This window comes from Platichthys flesus, chromosome 11, assembly GCF_949316205.1.
Source record: "Platichthys flesus chromosome 11, fPlaFle2.1, whole genome shotgun sequence".
In the NCBI taxonomy this organism is placed as follows: Eukaryota; Metazoa; Chordata; class Actinopteri; order Pleuronectiformes; family Pleuronectidae; genus Platichthys; species Platichthys flesus.
This window is the reverse complement of record NC_084955.1, coordinates 17,507,419-17,530,272: the sequence shown is the minus strand read 5'-3', so window position 1 is coordinate 17,530,272 and position 22,854 is coordinate 17,507,419. Positions and strand designations below refer to the sequence as shown.

At 45.0% G+C, this 22,854-nt stretch overlaps 1 protein-coding gene across 2 annotated transcripts in view; it reads right to left on the bottom strand.

Moving 5' to 3' along the window:
* Positions 1-1,686: 1,686 nt before the first annotated feature.
* prkcg (protein kinase C, gamma) overlaps positions 1,687-22,854 on the bottom strand; it is a 33,290-nt gene continuing 12,122 nt past the window's right edge. The window contains exons 1-17 of one of the 2 annotated variants that reach the window (XM_062399929.1): positions 18,950-20,705; positions 17,774-18,020; positions 14,967-14,998; positions 14,769-14,851; positions 13,792-13,903; positions 12,741-12,869; positions 12,483-12,639; positions 11,776-11,977; positions 11,098-11,295; positions 8,513-8,686; positions 8,113-8,204; positions 7,484-7,546; positions 7,212-7,350; positions 5,359-5,439; positions 5,072-5,179; positions 4,547-4,687; positions 1,687-3,417 (exon numbers count right to left, since the gene is read on the bottom strand). In XM_062399929.1, the coding sequence (XP_062255913.1) occupies positions 3,256-3,417; positions 4,547-4,687; positions 5,072-5,179; positions 5,359-5,439; positions 7,212-7,350; positions 7,484-7,546; positions 8,113-8,204; positions 8,513-8,686; positions 11,098-11,295; positions 11,776-11,977; positions 12,483-12,639; positions 12,741-12,869; positions 13,792-13,903; positions 14,769-14,851; positions 14,967-14,998; positions 17,774-18,015 (2,115 nt within the window). In that variant the 5' untranslated portion in view covers positions 18,016-18,020; positions 18,950-20,705 and the 3' untranslated portion in view covers positions 1,687-3,255. Of the gene's footprint in view, positions 3,418-4,546; positions 4,688-5,071; positions 5,180-5,358; positions 5,440-7,211; positions 7,351-7,483; positions 7,547-8,112; positions 8,205-8,512; positions 8,687-11,097; positions 11,296-11,775; positions 11,978-12,482; positions 12,640-12,740; positions 12,870-13,791; positions 13,904-14,768; positions 14,852-14,966; positions 14,999-17,773; positions 18,021-18,949; positions 20,706-22,854 lie in introns of those variants that run through there. The other variant, XM_062399928.1, reaches the window with a different exon arrangement.

Genomic DNA, 22,854 nt, shown 5'->3' with positions numbered 1-22,854 from the left:
ATCAAACATTTTCATATAACCTTCATTTAATACAGGTGAATAGCAGTGAAATCCTGCTACTGATACCCTCTCTCTCCCTCGCTCTTCATCCTGCTCCTCCTCTTCTTCGTGCCCCCTCCTCCCTTGTCTCCTGTGGTCTCTGTCCTTTGCTCTATTTTTAGCCGGCTGGTGGAGGATCCCTATATTTTTAGTAACGATATCAATACTCTGCAGCACACTCTGACCTCAGGGCATGAGCACAGGAGGAGAGGGGTGTGTGTGTGACAATGAGAGACGGAAACAGAGGAGGGATGGAGCTGGAGGAAGAAGAGGCAGTGGTGAAGATGAGGGATGATATCATGTCTCTGTGACAGTGAGTGATGGTTTGCACACACACACGCGCACACACACACTCACACACACACACACACACACACACACACACACACACACACACACACACACACACACAGACACACACACACACAGCTCCGATCAGGTGGCATTAGCGGTCCAGGTCGCACAAAGTCATATAATGTCAAGGTTGGAGTAAAGGTTGTTGTGTGGAGTAGGAAATGAGACGTCAAAAGCAGGTTTATATCATATTGAAAAATGCATAAAGAAAAAAACGAATAGGATTCATAGTTTTCAGAAAAAAAATGTTTATAACTGTTTTATTTTATTTGAAGATGAAGAAAGTGAAGTGTAAAATGCATCAGTTTGATATGACTCATGTATTGTGTGTTACACAGATTATTAATATGTCTCATCTGGCCTCATAAAAGATACGTCTCGAAATGTCCTCCTCACAGAAACTCATAAAGACATCTGGACAGGATTGGTATACGCGATCTACACAGAGAACATCTGGATACTCGTCCAGATGTTTGGCAGTAAAAATTCGCTTTTATATAATTTTGTATTTATTCATTAGTTCTTTTTTATAGTTATTGTAGCTTAAATCTTTCAAACTATATCACAGCACAAGCTGAGTTTATCTGTGTTTGTCCTCTGCAGCCCTTTCAGTGTGTCACTGTCTTGTAAACCACGATAGAGAGTATTAAGTGTGTAAAACAGATCATAATGTTGATGAAATACAACAAGACGAGACACTTGTATCAACACACGACAGCGGGGGTATTTCAGAGAGATAACAGCAACCACAATAAATTCTACACTTTAAGTAGGACGAGAGGAAACCACACAGTGAAGCATTTACAGTGCGCCACTGACACAAAAGACAAACAGAGGAGGAAGAGCGAGAGCGAGAGAGACAGAGATGAAGGGCAGATAAAGAGGAGGGGAGGGAGGTGGAGAGGGAGATTGTTAGTTGATGAGATTTTAAAGTGAAGGTCAACTTGTTATAACTCAGATCTCTGTGGGGATATTAGTCCCATCATGATGCTGGCGGGGAGGGAGGGAGGGAGGGAGGAGCAGAAGGGAGGGAGGATGACGGGAAAGTAGGAGGAGGAGGAGACGGGAGGGAGAGTGTGATGCCTGAGAGGTGGTTTTGCTGCTTCGACAACTACAGAAACCCAGTAAATAGAGGGGTCAGCATCTTCTGTGTGTGTGTGTGCTGCGATTGCACTTGTGAGTATGTGTGAAAAGTGAGCGTGACAAAGAGACGTGTGGTGAAGACAAAGCTGATGCATGTTTGTTTCTCAGCGGCTCCACACAAACATCACGGAAGGAAACACCTCACCATCCTCGTTTCATGACTTTCATTTCCCCCGGGTCTTTATTTCAACGTTCTTTTTTCCAGCACGAAAAAACAGAAATGAACTCAACCAACAAATATACATAAATGATCTATTGCTTATCTATCATTGATTGAAATATCTACTGTAGATGTCATGTTGTTACGTCAGTGGGTAAAACACAGCTAGGGCGAAGAGATGGACCGCTCTCACCAGTTACAGGGCGCATTGACATCAGCACTTAAACAAATAAAAAGCAGGATTCTTCTCCTCGGGATGAGAAATTGCTAAATGGATATTTTTACCTTCACAGAAAAAAAAAAGTCATAGAGAAGCAGATTTGTGTTTGAAATGACCGTCTGCTTTGTGAGATAAGAGCTCTGTAATGGGATTATTAAACTGTACGTTTGCTGCCACCTGCCCTGCCCAGATAGGGTTTAATGACACTGCTGCTATTATTTTTCCATGTATTGAACAGTCCCGGCGAGTCTCACTTTTAATTACTCCCTAATCAATGCTGCTGGTGTCATTACACAGCAAAAACCCTCATGGTATACACCACTAAAATACACAAGTCTATGTACCTGTGCAAAATGACAAACCTCCTGCTGTAGCTACAGACAGAGGCATATTTTCCAAATAAGCAGAACATATTTCAGTGCAAATGCATGGTTTCAAAAGGAGGCCATATACTGTAATTTGCAAGGCCTAATTCCATACTTTGCAGAGGAGTAATTGGAAAAAAACACGAGGCAAAACTAATCTGTCAAGAAAAAAATGATGCAGCAATGTGAGGACCGCCTCCTGGCCGCGTGTGACTGGGCTGCAGGGCAGCGCTGTTTCCTACATTAACCGTCACATCGTGCCCGCTGAGCTGTTTCACTGTCTCACTGGGTCACAGGAGGTCGCTGGTGTGACGTTAGCCCAGAGGTCCAGCCGGGCCACAGGAACCTGACTGAGCGCTTCCACAGGAGAGCATTGTTACCCGTGCAGCTCCTATCAGAGATATTGAGATATTGAAGGGGTTTGGATGCCGAGCTACTGTGCCCTGTTAAACTGGAGCAGACCTCTCAGGAAAACGCCTGCTTATGAAATGAAAAATGATTAAAAATGGACACACTTGTTCTGCCCTCTACCTGGAGCTGAACCATGTCTTTGTGTGGCTTCTACAACACAAGATGGCGCTCATCAAAACAGTGGGAAATGTTGAAAATGAATTGGTTGTCTATCTTTCTTGGATAATCTATTCCTAGTAGTTCATTCTACAAACAGTGCATGCATACAGGTGAAGTACAGTATGTGATCATACTACAGTCACACTACAGCCGTCTTATCAAGTTAATGGACGTCTTACAAAAACAGAAACTCTAAAATGGTAATCTATAATAATTGCATATCTTTGCATATTCTGAGACTATCTAGATGAAATACATACATTGAATAGAGTGCATGGATACAAAGGTGTCTTGGCAGTTTTGTGTAAACGTCAGAATCTGAATATGAGAGGAGTTTCAGTTTCTCTGTTATAAAACTACTTTTAATAAGGGGATTACATTTAAAAGGGGCGTGGGAGCTATTTTCAAACAGCGGTGAGAGGCGAGGGGGCAAAGTCTGGGTTGAGGAAGGAGAAGCCTTCGAAGTCATCCTGGTTGATGGCTTCCATTATGTCCGGGTCGGAGGGAGTGAGCACCGACGGAGCTGCAGTGAAGAACTTGTCGAAGTTTTCACCTTTTTTCCCGCCCTGATGAAGAAAAGAGAAAAAAAGAAGGAATGTGCATGAAAGATTAAGAGGATACGAGCAGGATTAAAACTCATCATATCCACATTAAACCTCCTCCTGAAAAAGACACAAAATAAAAATAAATAATGTGAGTTATCCCCCCCCCTTTTCCCCGCGTCTACCTCACGACTGTCGGCAGAAAGCTGCTCACGTCTCTTCTCCTGCTCCTTTACAGAATAAGACAGTGGCTCTGCTGGATGGTATGAATCTCATTTAGCTAATGGGCCTGGCCTCTAACCCCAGAGCACGCTCGGCTCAATCAAGGCACACCTCAGCACTGGCCAGCGGAGGCCAGAGACCGGTGTGTGGCGGGCTAATGATGACACACATTTGCATATGGAAGGAGAAGGAAGGACCTCAAGGTCAGAGGGACCTGTCTGTTGTGACTGGACTGTCTGTGCCCGAGCGCTCAGACTCCGTCTCCAGGTACCGGCGGAGGTGATGAAAGAGAGAAAAGAAAGAGGGAGGGAGAGAGGGTTGTTAGAACAGAGAGGAGAGGAGAGGAGGGGGTGAAATGGCCAGCACAAAGTGGAGGGCTGAGAGAGGAGCTGCGCATGGAGACGGAGACATGGAAGGAGTCAGATGGAAAGAAGTGACAGCTTCAATTCTCTAATTCCCCTTCTCAACACTAAGGAAGTTCAAGGGCCGGGTCGGAGCCAGAGTCTGATCACAGACCAGTTCTTTGTGTTTCGACAGCTAAAGAACTGGCTCTTGGCCAGAAAAACTGGTTCGAGAGGAAATAACTGTGTACATCAGGAGCTGGGGACCGGATTATTTTGACGAAAAAGACCATCCAAAACTTTATCACCACAATGTAGAAAAAAAAAGAGAGCTCACATCATGTGTATTCTGCAAAGAAGAATGAATAATTTAACAATGTGGATGCCAAACGAAGCAGTGGAGCTCCATGGAGAAGTAGATAGATAATGACCGGTGTCTAGACTGTGTAAAGCAAAAGTTTGCAGCTTGAAAGCAACTCAGAACGAGAACCTGTTTCACCTCGACAAGAGGTATAGAAAGAATGAAAGAACGAAAGAATAAAAGGACGAAAGAGAGAGAGGGATTTGTGGAGTCCATCTGTTACACTGACAGTTCTGGGTTTGAAGGGCGGCGGTATCTCCAGTCTCTCCAGACGGTCCCAGTCAATCCAGCGGAAGAACTGATGCTCCCTAATCTCTCTCTCTGCGTCCTCTCCTCCGCCCAGACGCTTCGCAGGGTGCTTCGTCAGGAGCTGGAGGAGGGAGGGAGCGAGGGAGGGGAAAATGAGAGAAGAGAAAAGAACAGCATGACTTTAATCAGGGCCTATACATTTGCTTTGCTTTATTTATTTCTCTGATGTGTGATTTTTCTTCTTATGTCAATGCACATTTATCTTGATTGCGAGTGCACCATGAATGGAGGCAGAGTTCATGTAACAGCTGCTGCAGCTACAGCGTCTCAATCAAGGGAGTGGTAGCAGTCTCCCGTCAAGAGAAGGATCAGTTTAAGTTGTTTTCATATCTTATTTCCTCATTATTCAAGTGAATTCTAAAATGTGTTGTCGGTTCATAAAAAAAGTCTGATTTACACACAGAATGATCTTAACTATCTGTGAGCGAATGGGTGTATGACTCACTCCCTTGCAGATGGCAACAGCTTCACGGGTGAGAGTCTTGGGGTAGGTCACGTTCTGCTCCATGATGGACTGAAACAGCTCCTCCTCATCGATGCCATCAAACGGGGGCTACAAGGAAAAGAGAGAGGGCGAGAGAGAGTGAGGGAGAGAGAGAAGTCGAGAGTATAGACATGAGGATCTGAGCAAATATATTGAAATGTAAGTTCTTTGGAAAGTGATTACAAAGGACCGGGGGCTTAAGCTTAAGCGTGCACATGGGTGTACGATAGGATTAGGCCAACTGTTACCTGTCCTGCCAGCATTTCATACAGCAGCACTCCAAAAGACCACCAGTCCACCGACTTATCATAGGGCTGGTATGCCACGATCTGAAAAAGAATGGAGAGAATAAGTGAGGAAAGGAGATGAAGAAGCAGGACGAGGGCGCAGAGTTGAAGAAGTGAAAGGAAGACGGGGAGAGTTAGAGAAAGCCGAGTTGTAGCAGTCGGCTGCTCAGAGGATAAACAGCCGGTGTGAAAAGCCGAGCGAGAGGAAAAAGAGAAAGTGCGGCATTAGGGAGGGTAAATATATGAATGAGCTCAGGAATAATCAACACATGACTTTGGATTTGTGCGTTTGCCTGCTTGTGTGTGTCTACATGCACATGTGTGCTTGTTTTTGTGTTTGTTTGTTCCCCTGCCGTGTGTGTGTGTGCAATCCCCAGCCCCTGGGGAAATATATTGTATCTCTTCCAAAATGGCAGATGCAGAAGAATCAATGGGTGTTTACATAAGAGAGTCAATACCCAGGGGTTCCATTGCGAGGTTTACAATATCAAAGACGTGCACAACAGCCACGTCCTCTCCTCCGCTATTCACTGGATGTGTCTACTACCAGTCCACAAATCAAACAGGCTGGATAGCTGCCTCACACACTCGCTGCATTAATGTGTGTGTGACGGCTTCACACAGAAACACACACACAGATACTTCACAGGATTTGTAACGTAAACATCCAGCATGCAGATATTTAACATATCAAAAGCGTGTCAAGCGAAATCACCTCCACTGTTTATTGCATTTCAGAGGAGACGCTATTTGCTATTGACATTTATTAAATCAGGTTGAGAGAGTTCACTGGCTCTGAACTCCGTGAGCGAGTGTATGAATTCAAAGGATGGATTGAAAACAAGAGATGGGTTCACATATGGTAAATGGATTGTATTTGTTTAGCACTCAAAGCAGAATACAGTACAAGTCACATTCACCCATACAGCGTGACTATATGCTGCACTTCCCCCCCATCACACATTCACACACTGCAGTCACAGCCAACAGGGGCAAATTGGGGTTCAGGACAATGGGCGGAGGGGGGAAGTGAGGATCGAACCGCCGACCTTTGGTCAATGGACAACCAGCTCTGACTCTTGAACACTGAAACAAGATAGTTTCTGATGTTTGGGACCCAGTGTCCACAACTTCGGCCAAGCCAATAGGAGGCCTCAGGGGTCTGAGTTACAGGAGTTAACGTCTTGTTAATTAAAAATTCCCTTTTCCTCCCTCTCCCTCCGCCGCTCAGACACAGCCGGGGGAAACACAAAGAGGGATGTTTGAAATCTTGCACCACGATGATTCCTTTAATGATAAATCCATTTCAGTCTTCTGAGACCTCATATAAGCTTCAAATAAACTCTAGACATTGTTTGGAACAAGCCCTCTTCCTCTCCACACATTGGAAGTATGATCTTTTGTAGACGTGTGTGAACCGGAGGAATGTTTACAGCAAACAAAACCTGTCTCAGTAAACGTTACCGCACCTGTATTTTGTTTTAAGACAGATTTATAAAGGAAAAGGGATAACGTGGTAATACGGTGTTTCCAAGGACAGTTATGATTTATGTAAGGTCTACGAGCACACACACACACACACAGACACACACACAGACACACACACACCACTACTAACTGAATTATGGCGAGTAAATTATTCAAAAATGCTGACAAGGTCAGGCAGGACGGAGCAGACGAGAGGAGCTGCAGCAGCGCCGCGACACATAGTCTCGGTTCGCTGCAAACACAGGTCAGGCAAACAACGAGGGGTGAGACACGGGGAGATGGGATGGCGACGGCGGCCTGTGGACAGAGGGCGGGTGTCAGTGTACCTCGGGGGCGATGTAATCAGGGGTGCCGCAGAAGGTGCGAGTGGTGTCGCCCTCGAACATGCCCTCCCTGCACATCCCGAAGTCGGCTATCTTTATGTGGCCCTCGCTGTCCAGCAGCACATTATCCAGCTTCAGATCCCTGGGAGAGAGAAGCAAGATTGATCGCACCGGTGTGAATCATTTTTTGATAGATAACACCTTTACAACCGTCATTAGCCGGAGAAGACATGATACATCTGTGAGAGGGCGGCGACGGCAGCATGGCTCTCTACCTGTAGATGATGCCTTTGCTGTGGAGGTAGAAGAGGCCCACCGCTATCTCTGCTGCATAGAACCTGCAGGGAGAGGAGACAGGAGAGAGGAGAGAGGGGAGATGAGGGTGGAGGGTTGGTTGGGGGGTGGGGGGGGGGGGCGGGGGTGACGCTCACTACTGGTTGCTTTATGTTTTCAGTTAATTCAAAAGAGGATGATGACAAGAGGAGAGGAGAGGAGAGAGGGAGTGGAGCTGCGGAAGGGTGATGAAAGGGACAGTAACCAAAGAGATGAAAGATTGGGGGGGAAAAGATGAAGAAAGGGAGCTGGAAATATGCATCAGAGAAAAAATTAGTTTTAGATGATTGATCAAAGATTATTGATTAGATGAACAGCCGGGGGGGGGGGGGAGAGAATGTAGATGAAGAGATGAGATTGGGGGGGGGGGAGAAAGTCGGGGGGGAAAGAGATGAGGGCCGGTACTTGAGTTGATGGCTTTTTATGAATCGAGGAGAATAATGAACAATGCCGAGGGACGAGTGTGTGCGCAGAGGATCAGAGAGTTTTATGACAAAGGCAGGAAATGAGACGCTGTAGATGAGGACTGTGATTAAAGGTACAAGAGAAAAGAGCTTTTTAAACTACATACGCTGCGTGAGGCTCTTTGAACTTGCCAACTATCTGAATGTGGAACATCAGGTCTCCTCCGTTGACATATTCCATCACGTAATACAGGCGCTCCTGCAGAAATGACACACACACACACATTCACACACACTCCATACATAATGACCTCTTGTCCAAATTAAAAAGCAATCTGTTAAAAGCCCTCCGCCAGGACCGAGGACCTTGTTGGAGAAAGCAAGCTAATTATTTCATTTATTAATCGAAATTCTCAGCCCACCTGGACTGAAACAACTCCTGGGAGAACGACGCAGATCAAATGTCAAACAGGTTTATGGACAATTTAATGAAAGTTATGTGGTGCATTTGAGACCGACCCTTTACACCTTCTACACACACACACACACACACACACACACACACACCTCACTCTGGAAGGCGCAGTAGAGCGACGTGAGGAAGTGAGGGCGAGAGGAGAGCGCCAGGACCCTCCGCTCCACCAGGGCGCTCTCCGTGTCCTCGTCCTGGAAGAGAACGTCCTTCTTCAACACTTTGACCGCGAACAGGCGCTCGCTGCCTCTCTCCTCCGCCAGCAGCACCTGAGCAGAAAAACAGACAACAAGAGGATAAGTTACTGTAACAACAAAGCATCATGCCGGTTTTAAGAGGGGACACTGTAGAGTCTTTCAACAGCTGAGATCCATAAATAAACAAAAAGTGTATTTATAGACACTGCACAAGCTGAGAAGAAGATGACAAGTGCAGAGGCTGAAAAGCATCAACAGAGTTTTTTCAATGCTTTGACATAGACGGCGACATGGTGGAGCAGCGAGAAGGTTTCTGGTTTGAGTCCCTGCCTTCCTGTTTCTATGTTCTGGGTCCCCTTCCAGCTTCCTCCCACAGTCCAAAGACATGCAGACGGAGACTCTCCCGTGACTGAAGCTGTGAATGTGAGAGTGAACGGCAGCCTGTCTCTGGATGTCGGCCCTGCGATAAACCAGCGACCAGCAGCATATGGATGGATGCAGTGCTCAATATTCATAACAGTGTTCAATGTGGATGCATCCCTCAGTAAAGCTTCATTTCTCCCACTAGATTGAGTGTTATAATGAAAACTATTAGTACTGTTGTAATAAAGTGATTTTGTGCTTTTTGATGCACACACGCAATATTTTTGCATTAGATTAAATGACATGCTAAACAATTGCCCACTGTTGATTAATGTTTGCGTGTGAAAATTATTCATTTATGTCATTTGACGTAATTGTTTGAGGGTATAAGTGTAATTCAAATCCTGTTGGTTGATTGATATTCTGTCCCTGGTATTTGTTATCATCAAACAACTGAATGTAATGTTGCGCTAAGATTTAAAGACTGGTTAATATAATAAATTAACAAGTGAGGGAGCTCTCTTGTTGTTTGTCAGACTTTAAATCTATATATTTAGTGTCTGTTTTCCCCTGTGAAACTGGCTGCCAGTGTGGTGCTCCCAGAGCCGATGACGCTCTCATTTTCCACACTGTGAACCACATGGCCTCAGGTTTAGTGGGTCAGATATAGTCAGGAGCACTGGAAAGTGCTGATACAGTACAGTGTGGAATGGGCTGGTTGATTGTGTGCCGTGATGGCCGCTGGCTGCTGGAGATAAAGGATCTCATCGTTCCTTCAAACTGTGGCGAACAGGACCGAAAATTACACAGCTTCATTGGTCAGAAATCAATATGGCTGCACGAAGGTGAGGGAGGTTGCGTGTGTGTCCTCTGTGTGAGCGGGTGTGAATGTGTGAGGGAGAGAGAGTGTGAATGTACATGTGTGTGTGTGTGTGTGCTGGGATATTGATGAACTGTCCCGGAGAGGAATCCCGCCACCCTCTGTCTGCTCTGCCCTTCTCTGTGGTCTCTAAAGTAAGTCACACAATAGCAGGACTCTTTATATGTGTCCATCCATTCATCTGTCCATCCATCCGTTCATCTGTCCATCCATCCGTGATCCGTCCGTCCATCCTTTCATCGATCCCTGGAGTACACTCTGGACAGCTCTTCACACAAACAGCCATTCACACTCATATTCACACCTACGGTCGATTTAGAACCTCACATCAATCTACATGTGTTTGGAGGAAGCCAGGGAAAACCACTGAAGACACTAGGAGAACACACTACATCAGAGAGGCCGCAGGGCAGACCAGGATTGGAACCAAGAACCTTCATGTTCGGAAGCAACAGTGATAATCACAGTAAAAACAAATAAATCATAGTTTTACTAGACATTTATGGATATTCTCTGGACGTGAAGTTTGTGAATTTCAGTTAAAAACTGAAAACCTGAGTTGTTTGAAAACTTTGCAGCAGTGTGGTCCTTTAGTCTCGTTCCTCCTCTTGATCTCTAGTTTCCTCTCTGTAATTCTGTCCCTGTTTGTGGCACAGTGATGCCTCCCTCCATCTCTCCTTCTCTTTCTCACTTTCCCTCACTCAGCAGCCCCGGGGTCTGTCTCTCCTTTCTCGGGTCGTCGATGCTTCTTTTTTTTTCTCACACATCTTACGTAAGTCGAGTCTATTTCTCCTGTCCTCTGTAGACTCTCCTCTGACAGTTATGAAACAGCAGAGCGGGATTTCAGAGGAGGAAGAAGGACTCGGAACTCCACTCTCTCCCTCATTATGGCTCATCTACTGGGGAATTAAAGAGAAAATGGAGAGCAGAGGCTCCCTTGAAATGAAACACCTCCAGGAGTAGGGAAGGCGGCCAGCCCGAGCTCACGACTGCTGACAGCTCAGAAGAAGCGAGGGGTTAAATGAATAATATGGCAGTGGAAGGAGACAATGAGCAAGTCAGTGAGAGAGGAGACTTTCTCTGCTGAATGAAATGCAAACGGAAGGTCGGGAGAAGAAGTAATTTAAAGCCAAGAATAATTGTTGTCTTTGTCTGCATGGATGAATGACCTGTGATATCACTTACTGCTGTTGGATCAGAGCTGCTAATTGAGTGTGTGTGTGTGTGTGTGTGTGTTTACCTTGCCAAAGCTGCCTTTGCCCAGCACCATGAGGAAGTTAAAGTCGTTGATGCCCACTTTGACTATGCTGGGGAGGGGGCTGTGGACGGGTGGACAGGGCAAGACAGGCGTCGGGGACAGGGCCGTAGGGAAGGGTTCACACAGCAGGGCAGGTACTGCTTGAGGCACAGAGGGCGTTGAGGCATCCAGCTGAGGCTCCTACAGAGAATGGTCCATAAAGGTTGAGAAGTGAATGACTGGATCCCGTCCGGCACAGAACACTACAGCACAGCATTAACACACGTGACCACCAGACAAAGTGAACCCCTTCCTACCCCTGGATTTAGATTAAAGTCAGTCAGGACAATCCTGCACCCTGGTGGAGACACCGCGTAACGGAGGAGGGAGGGGACTCTATATAATTTATTATCGAATTACTTATCTACAACGCCAGGCATAAATCTTCCATGTTTTCTTTCTCGGATAGAATTGTAAGTAGGGAGAAAGTTCAACATCCTGACCCAGTGTGAGCAGTGGCATCTGTTTATTAGATGTAGGTAATTACAAGCTGATAGGATGAATGCTCATTTACATGACACTAAATAAAGGGCCGCTCCACAGTTTACACGTTGTTAAATTGTGTTCACCTTGAGGATGATGCAGTGGTTTTTACTGATGAGAAGCACAGTGGGTCCATACCTGCAGGTCTGGGTCTGGCACGGGGATGTTGTAGTACTCTCCCTCATCCTGGGCCAGCAGTTTGAACCAGCCGCTGATGGGACGCCTGAAGATCTCACTCACCCCGAACGACAGCGCCCCCATGAAATCGTTCCTGGACGTGCGGTCCCAGTCCCAGACCTCCACAGACAGTCGCCTGTCCCACTGGTGACCACGCACTGAGCTACACACACAAACAAACTTTCTTAGAAGCAACACAATGAGGCACAAAGACACAGTAGGATTTAAATGTAGTGCTGGGATCTGACAAAGTCAATTTACATTTTCCATGTATCTGTACTTTACTTTAGTAGATTTATTAACTCAAGAAGAAAAGTTATGATTTACTTTTACTTGAGTATATTTTTCTATTAATTTGTACTTCCTCCACCAATGCTGTTATGTTCATCAGTATGACAATTTCAAGCTTTCTAATGAAATAAAGAAAAAATACATTCAGTCGACTGAATCAAAACATATAGAAAACTGTGGATACAAGATACCATGGATGAATTCAGCGATCATAATCTGTCCTTTATATTCTGAGTAATCTGCTTGTATATTCCATCCCCTTTCTTTATCTTTCAGGGTCATTTTGGACCCTGTAATCTCCGTTTCTGGAACATTTTATTTTAAAGTCCTAAATCCTTGTTACTTTTCACCTTGGATCAAAGTTAACACTGACTCACAAAGTGAAACTCTCATTCCAGACGGGATTGAGTGTGGAGCGAATGGTCTTGGTCTTTTGTTTGCTGTGGCTCCTCGGGTCCGGAATCAATTTCAGTTTAACATAGGGGTCCGACAGGCCATTAGGATCCATGGGCATCAGGTTACGAGCCTCCAGGACTGGAGAGAGAGCAGAGTGATGGGAAGTATAGACAGAGAAACCCTTCATTACACCTGTAATCTGTCTTTTTGTGTTGAAAACTTTAAAAAGGTTCTCTCACCTGTGACATAGACGTCCTCCTTCTCTCCTCTGACTGTCAGGTGGATTCGTCCTCTCTTCTCTGTGTGGTCCTGGCCGCACAGGCTGGGAACACTCGTCTCACACCGCCGATGGACGTTCATGTCACAACCTCAGTATATGAAGACACACAAAACACAAGTATAATATAACACACTCGTATATATTACGCCCAAAGCAGAGATCAGAGGGTCAGCGTACGGACTGCGGGAGCCAGGGATGGAACAAAGGACCTTCTGGTTCAGAGGACAACCTACTGCCACAACACATATCTCATTCTTGTCATATCTCAAGGATAGTGGTGTCCACTAATCAGAAGGTTGATCCCAAGCTCCCCTAGTCTGCTTTCAAAGAAGTGCCTTTGGGCAAGATACAAGTGTATCTTAGAAATAGTGTAGTATGTATGTGTGTAGATGTGTGAATGTGACTAATACTGTAAGAAAGCGCATTGAGGGCTCCATCAGACTGGAAAAGCACCATATAGTGTAAAAACAGAGCAGTTACCATAGACTCCCAGGACCTTTACCGATGCCTTTACCATACCTACTGCATTCCCTGATCCTAATCTTAAAGGAACAGTTCAACATTTCAGGACTACACATTTGTTTAGTGACCTGGAGTTAGATGAGTAGATTAATACCACTGTCATGTATCTTCACTTAACCGACAGTTTGTTGTTTGGCTCAGCGTCACGGCTGGAAACCTATTTGCCGATACGCATCTCTAAAGCTCACACTTTTACACACTGTATCTCTAAGTAAGAACAAATTGTAGTTTTAAAGGGATTGCATTGGAATATCTGGCATCTCAACTGGTTGCCAGCCTCCTCATCTAATTCAGGACATGAATGGGCAAAATATAGAACTACTCCTTTAAAATGATCTGATCTTTGTAAGGGAATGAGCTTTTTTCCAGCTGCTGGGAGGTGAATCCGAATAATGAACCTGTCTGTGCAGATTTGTATCCCCGCAGCATGATGAATGGAAGTACACAGACACAGATGTATTACACTTTTGGTATCTGATGAAACTCACAGGTGCATTTCATGCCCTGGTGTATGAGGCCGTACAGCAGCGAGCCGCAGTGGTCACAGAAGGTCGGACTGGAGTAGGTCTGGATCTTAAAGGTGTGTTGACTCTTTAGGTCCTGAAATACAACAGGAAAAAAAATACACACTGAGGAACCTCGCACACATATACACACTGATCATGGAGGAGACACACACAAACACATTCAAACATTTACACACATACGTGCAGAGTATGATTAGTGGAGAGATGTAGAGTGGGGTATTTATGGACAAGCCAATTAGATTTCTCCACTGGGAGAGGACATATAAATGAGAGTGCATCTCGGCAAGGCTACGAGTTTGTGTGTGTGTGAGTTTGAGAGAGTGTGTGTATTCTGTGCACAGAGGGATGTATCATTTTTATCTCTCTTCAGCTCATCAGACCCCCCCACCAAAACCAGCTCCCTCCGCCCCCTCTTCCTCTCCCAAAGTGTTTTCTCTCCTCGGAGCCGCTATTTAAAAACACATTCACCCTGTTCCTCCTCTTTTCCTTTCCCATTGTCATCCCACACACACACACGCCACACACTCGCCACACACACTCTCTCTCACACACACACACACACACACACACACAGAGTCTTGTTCCCTTTGACCTAATTTCTGAGGCAGTCTATTTAGCTGATTGGAGAAAAAAAAGTTTGAAAAAAAAAAAATCTCCTTTAATTCCATAAAATGCCACAATGCTATTCTCCTCTCTTTACTAACCCTCGTATTCTCCCTCTCCTCAGTCCCTTCCACCCTCAACCCGCCTCTCTCCCTGCCCTCCCTACATCTCAGAGGCCTGGTGGGACGTCACAGTGATGCACAGGATGGGATGGATAGGCAGATGAGTCATGCACACAAGTTCCTGGCAACGAGTGTCCCCTTAAATATGATGACGACGGGGGGATTCTTGAGGGAAATGGAACACAAGACGTGTGCGCCAACAAATCTGCTCACTTCTGGTCTGGGGGGCGCGATGGAGCCCGGACACGTGAAGGTCACAAACTCGTGGCATCGCTTGTGCACCACAAAACTGCACACTGAAGAAAACACAGAGAAGAAAAACATCCTCAAGAATCTATTTGTCACGCGGAAAAATAACAGGAGACGATTAAATAGTGTAAAAGAGGAGAAGAACAGCAGGTTTATCTCTACCTTGACACTGGAATCCCTGTTTGCCAATGCCCCTGAGTGAGAGAGACACATGGATTAAGACAGAGAAAGAAAAAAAAAAAACAATCTCCTCTGCTTCACTTTGAGATGAAATATTTTCCTTCGGAGACTCCGAGCCTGGAGGGTTTGGATAATGCTGCCAGGACTAGAGATAGTGCTGTTGCATTATTCCAAGCTGCATTACGACCATCAGACGTGGAGGCACAAGTCGAGAACAAAAACCTGTCTCACTGCCGGCTGCGTGAGAGACGGCCAACATGATCAACATGCGGCATGATGTGTGGATTTTGGGTGTCTGTCCTTTCTGAGCCTAATTGCTGACTATGTCAAGTAGAGCAGTGTCAATAGTTGTGTCTCTCTAGCCCTCACACACACAGAGAGAGAGACACACACACAAAAACACACAGTTCTTCTGTTTCCAGAACTGCGATGCTGGCCAGTTTCCAGTGTCTCCTGAGAGCTTTAATTGAATAATTAAAGTCATTGATTGGCTAAAGAGTCCACTCAGCGGCTTGCCTGCTGTGAATCAACTTTTGATTAGGAGGTTTAGAAAAGTCGGACAAACAAGACACCGCGGCGTGCTCCTCCACCGTCCCACCGGAGAGGCCCAGGGGTCCATAAAGGAAACCGACCATTATCACTGATCTACAATCAGCTCACCATCTGCCTGAGTAATAAATAAGGGATGGCGTTGTTGAGGATAGTCTGATCCTCGATCAGCATTCAACACAAGTCTCTGGACTGCAGCACTGGAGTGCACGAGGCCAGTTCTGCTGTTGGGCCAGCAGAGAGCATCAGAGAGCCGGGTACAGATCAGCTGAGACTGACAGTGCTGCTTCCTGGCTGGAAATCACAGGGAATTCAGTGTAGTGAATCTCTGCATGTTAATGTGATGATGCTTTGAAGAAGCTCCTCAATTAAATAAAGAGTTGGCAAAAAGAGCATCAGAATAAATGCATAAAATTACCAGAATATTAAACAACATTATGCAATATGTAGTTGAGTAACAAATTACTAATGATTGATTAAAAATGAGACAGTATATATGTATGTATTAAATAAACAAAACGGCAATCAAGGAAAATTTGACATTACACAACAGGAACATCATAGTTGTAAGTTAAGCTCCAGTGTGGTATATCTCCCTGTTAAACTGTCATGGTGTGTTGGGACACTTGCTCACAACTGAGCCATCATTCGTTTGAACGGATATTGCTTGTTTTTAATATTTTCTTTTGGTTATGTCTCTTATTTCTGTTACTTTCTCCTGTGTTGGTTTATTCCCATCTATAGTGTAAAGTACTTTATAACCTTGTTTGGTTAAGTGCTAAAGAAATACAGTTACTAATATATTATTATTATCATTATAACTGATATTAATATGTTGTGCATCACTGCTCTTATTCACTGACTCTTCAGACTAGAACCAGTTTTAAGAAATAACAGCTTGTTGAGTCCATTCACATAAAACTCAACTAATACATCAATCAATGGCAGCTTGTTTTTATCTTTTTCATACTATTCCTCTCAACTGATACTGAAGAAGCCCTACAACGCAAAAAAAAACATTTAACCCAGTTGAGAAATAAGATATTTACATTTCTAAATTAGAATAATCGTTTTACAGTCTTTAATTACTCTGCTCGTCCCTGCAGGCGCTTCAACGCCCAGGTTGCGAGCTGCTGCTGCTACTCTCACTTCCTGTGAGAAGGAAGTGAGCGTTCACCCTGAACGAAGGGCCATGCAAAAACCCAACACAGCCAAGACAGCAGCCACTTGGAGAAATGTCCTGAAAGCTACCCAGAGGCTGCTGGCACATGCATGGCCCTGCTTCCAACATACACCCCCACCATATGTCCCAACACACAAACACACACACAGACACCCACACACACATACAATATTTGTCGGTATATAAGACTCTCTTTTTACGTTTAGATAAATACTCATGTGCCTGCATGATGGACATAAGAATAAGACAATGCATCACTCTACTGTACAGGAGTTCAGTTGGAGACACCTCAGCTGATCTAGTGTTTTTCTATTTCTTGGCTTTGGGTGAGGTGTTCTCTGCCTCCCACTTACTTTTCAAGGGAAATGCTGCAATTTCACATCATATTCATCTGAAAATACTTTTCAGATTACGAGTTCCAAGCAACATATATCATCAATGTCCTGTAAAAAACCATGCATCTCGAAAAACGACCACTTTTTATGACCTGATTAAAACACCACTACCCATAGCTTTATGACACTGCATTTTTAATATCTTCCGGTGGGATTTTTAAATGATTTATGTCTATCACACTATCCCAGAGCACAATATGGGAGTCATTAATCTTGTTTTGTGTTGTCACATTTACTAAAATAATAACATCTCATCATTGGGTGCATTGATTTTGGCCATTCTTGCTTTACTTTGTCTCCGAATACATGGACGTGACTAAAATGGAAGGATTTCCTCTTTAAGATCTGGATACTTCCTCCACCAGCCCTGTGTCTGTGTGTGTGGGCATGTTGTTTGCTGTAACTTCATTTCCTAACTGAAATCTTGATTGTGCATGAGTATATTAAGTTCCTGATGTAATTCTTGTGTTGTGTGGGCGCCTGGAGTGTTGGGGGGAGGTCATGTGATCAGATGAGGTCAGTGTAGGCGAAAGAGAGAAAAAGTAATAAGGAGAAGTGGGATGTCTGAGGAGGCGGCTTATGAGCTGCCAGGGAGGTTTCTGTGCAAATGTGCTGCTGTGTGTGTGTGTGTGTATGTGTGTGTGAGTCTGTGTTTGTGTTACCAGATGAAGTCGGTGCAGTGGCTGCAGAAGGTGGGCTGTTTGAAGAAGCGTGCCGTGAACTGGTGGTCTTTCACCTCCACGATCCTCTTGTGTTTGAGCGCTCCCTTCCTCTGGAACACGGGCACTCTGGGTGGAGGGGAGAGGGGAGAGGGCAAAGGGGAAGCACCGGGGGAGGCGGCTGATGTAGGGGAGGCCAGTGTCAACGGGGAGAGCGAGGGGGAAGGGGAGACCGGGGTAGACATGGTGCCTGGAGAATATGGGCAAAAAAAGAAAAAGGAAAGGAGGAAGGGATAGGAAGATGAGTGAGTGATGAGTGGAAGACCTTGGACATGGGGAGATGGAGGAGGGAAGGAGGCAAGGACAGGGAGGAGGAAGGATGGAGAGTTTGATGGGTCATGGTGGAGGAAGCAGTTTTGTTAATGGCCCATGAGATTCAGGAAGCCGCGAAGGAGGGATGTGATGGAGAGAAAGATGGAGAAAGAGTGAATGGGCCAGAAATGCAACAGGTATACGAGCGAAGAAGGGAAAGAGGAAACAGAGAGGTTAACCCGTGAACAAAGACAAAACTCTCCTAAGAGACTCTGAGACACTGAACCATTAGTGTGTCCCACATACCGCATGTCCATATCTCCCTCCTACTATTCCCCTTATATCTCCATCTCCCTGGCAACTATGGCTATATCACATCCCGACTCCCCCTTGTCGTCATGTCAACTGGACCTCCTTTTGCCATGTCAACAGCACCCCCACCAGCTGCTCCAATCTCCTCCCTCAGCTTCCTGACTGCTCTTATTGGCAATTAGCCTCATTTTTGCAGAAAAAAAGATGGGACCAGGAGAATATGTATATGAGGGAAAGTGATGTGCAAAAAAAACGACAAATGCTGGCTGGGGAGATTGTGGTGCAAGAGTTGCACGCTCCTAAATGATAAATGAAACAGCAACGGAGATTTAATGAATAAATAAATAAGCCCAAAGCAAAAAACCCTGCGAGAAAAAGAAAGTGATGAAATGACGGTGTCTCAGCAAAGACGCAAGAGCGAATCAATCAAAAACGGTGAAGGAAGAATGGTGTGAAAAATGGTAGAGTGCTTAAAAATAAGTTGAAATGAGGACAAGAAGAAAGAAATGGCTGTAAAAACTGTGCACGGACCCATGCAAGGAAAAGGACAAATACCTGAATCTGTGGACTGAAGGGCAGCTTTCTTCTCCTCCTCTCTATTCTCTTTGTCTGGTTCACCTCAAACAAAAGGCTAAAGTGTCACACCTGTAGCTTGTCACCTTAGAAAAAAATGGGGAGAAAGATGGAGAGAAGAGCCAGAAAAACCCAGCGACCCGGTGCAGTGGAGAAGAGTCAGCCAAAATAAAAAAAACTAAGAATAAAGAAAAAATGCGTTAAAAAAAGAGACGGCAAAACAAACGTTCCGAGAGACTCTGGCTTTCTAGGAAACAAAAAGAGAAGAGTGAACTGGTATATATCCGTTAACCCAGAGGCAGGGTGAGGAGGAGGACGAGATAGAGAGGTGGTATTCTCTTTCCAAGATTGATTCTGTTTTTACTAAGAAGAGGACGAGAGATGGAGAGAGAGAAGGAGAGATAGAGAGAGAGAAAGAGAGAGAGAAAGAGAGAGAGAGAGAGAGAGAGAGAGAGAGAGAGAGAGAGAGAGAGAGAGAGAGAGAGAGAGAGAGAGAGAGAGAGGAGAAAGATTGAGGGGAATTCATTTTTAAATCTGGGTTACTTCTCTCAGAGGAGAGGGTGAGGGAGGTAGAGGAAGGAGGACAGATGAGACCGAAGCTGCCATTTTGCCACTACCAATAGCCTACAGTACAGACAAGCAAGCGCCAACTGTCTCTCACTTCCTCTCGAGCCAGACGGCGAGTGGAAAAAGGGGGAGAGGAGATGGGGAGATGGGGAGATGGGCGAAAAGGAGCAGAGAGCTTCTCGGGTGGAGACTCCATGAAATGGCTGATTCAAAGTGGAAATAAACTGCTGAAAGTGGCAGGGCTTTGCAGCAGATCCTAGACGACTGAAGCGTGGAGCGGGCCTCTGAAATAAACAGGCCTGTTGATCTATTTTGCAACAGCGCAGTTACAGGAAGCTCAGCGCGTTTAAGATTTGTTCTGAGATCAGAGCAAGTGGTGGCGCGATAACTCGGCTCCGCTGTGCACTGAAACCAGGTCAGCTCAGTCTGCTGGGACCTGACGTTTGGAAGAGAGACGGGCCGTTTGTCTGGCTATCGACCACGTACCGTCAATGACACACACACACAGACACACACACACAAACACACACACGCACACACACACACATGCATATATGCACACATACAAACACGGATTTACATTCGTTCACATGAACCACAAACCAGATCTTAATTTGAGTTTCATATTTACTTGATGAACCTTCTGGCCCAGAGTTAGAAACACCACTGTTAGTGTCTCTTTATACACATTTTCAGACAGGAACCAGGGGAGAAGTTGGGAGAATTGGCTACAGAGTTTACCAGAGTTTGCCTTTCACACATGCACAACGCAGCGGGAGGTTTTCTGCACAGACTCGTTCGCAAACAGCATCGAATCCTCTGCATTATTCAGGCGAGAGTTGGAGCAGCAGGAAGAGGCAGGAAGTAACGTATTAATTCCTCTGTGTAAAACACAGAAGCCAGTGTCGGCCCCTTATCACCACAAACTATCCTGACATCTCGTTCAGCGTCTGTCGCTTGTTAGAATCGTCATCAAGCCCTCCACTCGCTCGCGGTGAATCCAGCGGGGGATCTCCTGCTGTGTTCACAGATCAACTTCTCCTAGATTTCTACTCGGGGGCCAGGCAGAGAAAGGCTGCAGATACTCGGAGCCAGAAAGCAGTTTAAGGTAAATATGTAACTAGGGCTTGCAGAGGGAGAACTTAGCTTAGCATAAAGATTGTTCAAAATTCTAGGGTGAGTTGGAACAGGGCTGTTGTCCCTGAGTCTTAGATAAAGTTCATTATGTATATAAACCTATTCAGTTTCTTGCACGGAGTCAGATACGAAAATCTACACCTGTATGTCTACATGGTAAATATGGAGCTAGGCATGGGTGCAACTGGTTATCTCAGAATTATGTTTGTAAAGAATTTGTTATACAAACTGAATCATTATAGTTCCTCGTTTGTTTGATCATAAGTATCTGAGTTACTTGTTTTAAAATGACTTAGTAACAACAGAAAGTAATTTACTTTTAAAGGTCTGTTTCATTTCTCTTATTAATGCACATGTGGCCGTATCATCTCATCATTGTGACACAGTGTGAGACAAGTGTCAGTTTTTATTTCTCAGTGTGTCCATTATCACTTTAATGAAGGAGTGGAACAGTAAAACACAACTGACATGTTTTAATAGGCCTTGTTATTGCCGCTTTTAAATCAAGCACTAAAACTGCTTCAGCGGCGTGAAAGGAAATAGAAACAGGTTCTCAGATACAAACCAGGTGCTTCAGAAGATTAGAATGATTCATCTTTGCTCGCACCAGCACATCGACTACAACGCATCACTGTGTCTTGTCCTTGACTCTGACGAGGGGAAAACAATGTTTCCGGGTGAAAAATAATGCGCCGCTCAGGCCATTGTGTTACGCTGATAGATTGTTTGATCCAGTCATTTGCAATATTCTAAAGTCGGGTGACGGCTGCATTTGTCTGCATTTGTCCATTTAACGAGAGCCAGAAGAAATTAATAACGAGCTGGTTTTAATTTCAGTAATTGTAATGGGATTACTTAACTCGAAAAAAGCAGTAACAATATTAGCTTCTGTCAAGTAAAATTACTTTTTACTTTATTTCCCAACACTGATTAAAAGTAACAAGATCCACGGTCGAACTCCCCGAACTCTCAGAAACACTTTACATCTAGTTTGTTTACCCCGCAACGAAAGTGTGAAGAAGTGCGACGCGCTGTTTTTTCAGGGGGTCACGAACCAGACTGTTTGGTGGTTGGGACCAGTTGCCAGGCAACCAACAGAGATTTGGGCTACTATTAAATAGTGAGCTGGAGAAGTGCTGGTAGGGGGATTTTTTTCTGTAACTTCAGAGAGAGCAAAGCTAGCGGTTTCCACCTGTCTCAAGTCTTTACACTAACTTTACTAACATCTAGCTCCAGCTTTATATTTAATGAACGGACCACAAACTGCAGCCCTCTGTACGGAGCCTATGGACTCGGGAGCTGGTGCAAGTCCTCTCATGTAGCTGTCGGCAAGAAGGCAAATTAGTATTTTGTGAAGAATGTCAAACTATTCTTTCAATCCTAAAGCTCAGTGGATTCAGCTTTTTGTCCCAGAATAGGAGCAAGCAATACAACAATGTGAGAATTAAAAATACTACACACACACACACACACACACACACACACACACACACAATTAATCACACTCCATGTGTGCACTCGGCCTGTGGACGACTGCGGGAGAGGGAAGCAGCAGGCGGGAGCAGAGAGGCAGGCAGGCGGGGGGTGAAGAGGACGGAGGGGTGGATTGCAGTGGGACGGAGAGACGGAGAGAGGGTGCGAGGGGTTGAAGGTCTAATTAATGGAAATGTAGGTTATTAGTCTCCTGATGAGGACACTGGCAGAGAATTAATTAACAATTATAATTAGCAAGATTGTTAGAGAGCAAAATGGTGTCAGCCTACAAGATAAGAGTGAGCTAGCTGTGAGCTGCACAAATGTGTGTGTGTGTGTGTGTGTGTGTGTGTGTGTGTGTGTGTGTGTGTGTGTGTGTGTGTGTTGACTGAGGCTGTCATCACTGTGCGCGTATCTTTATTTAAAAAAACGCTGTGTGAACATGCCCGATCTGACGATGATATATGTCATTTCAGCATTAGTCATGCAGCAGCAGGCTCTGATTGAAAATGATAGGGCTTCCCCCCGCACACAAACCTGCACTAGACCTCTCTCTCTCTCTATAGAATTTCCATTAGTCTTCATTTTATGGCCCATAACACTCACACTCTTCATTGGTCTTATCTCGGATGAGCCATGTTTCTTGTTCTGTTGTCATAAATAAATGAAGAGGACATCCTCGCACACATGAGAAAAACCAAGGGGGGAGG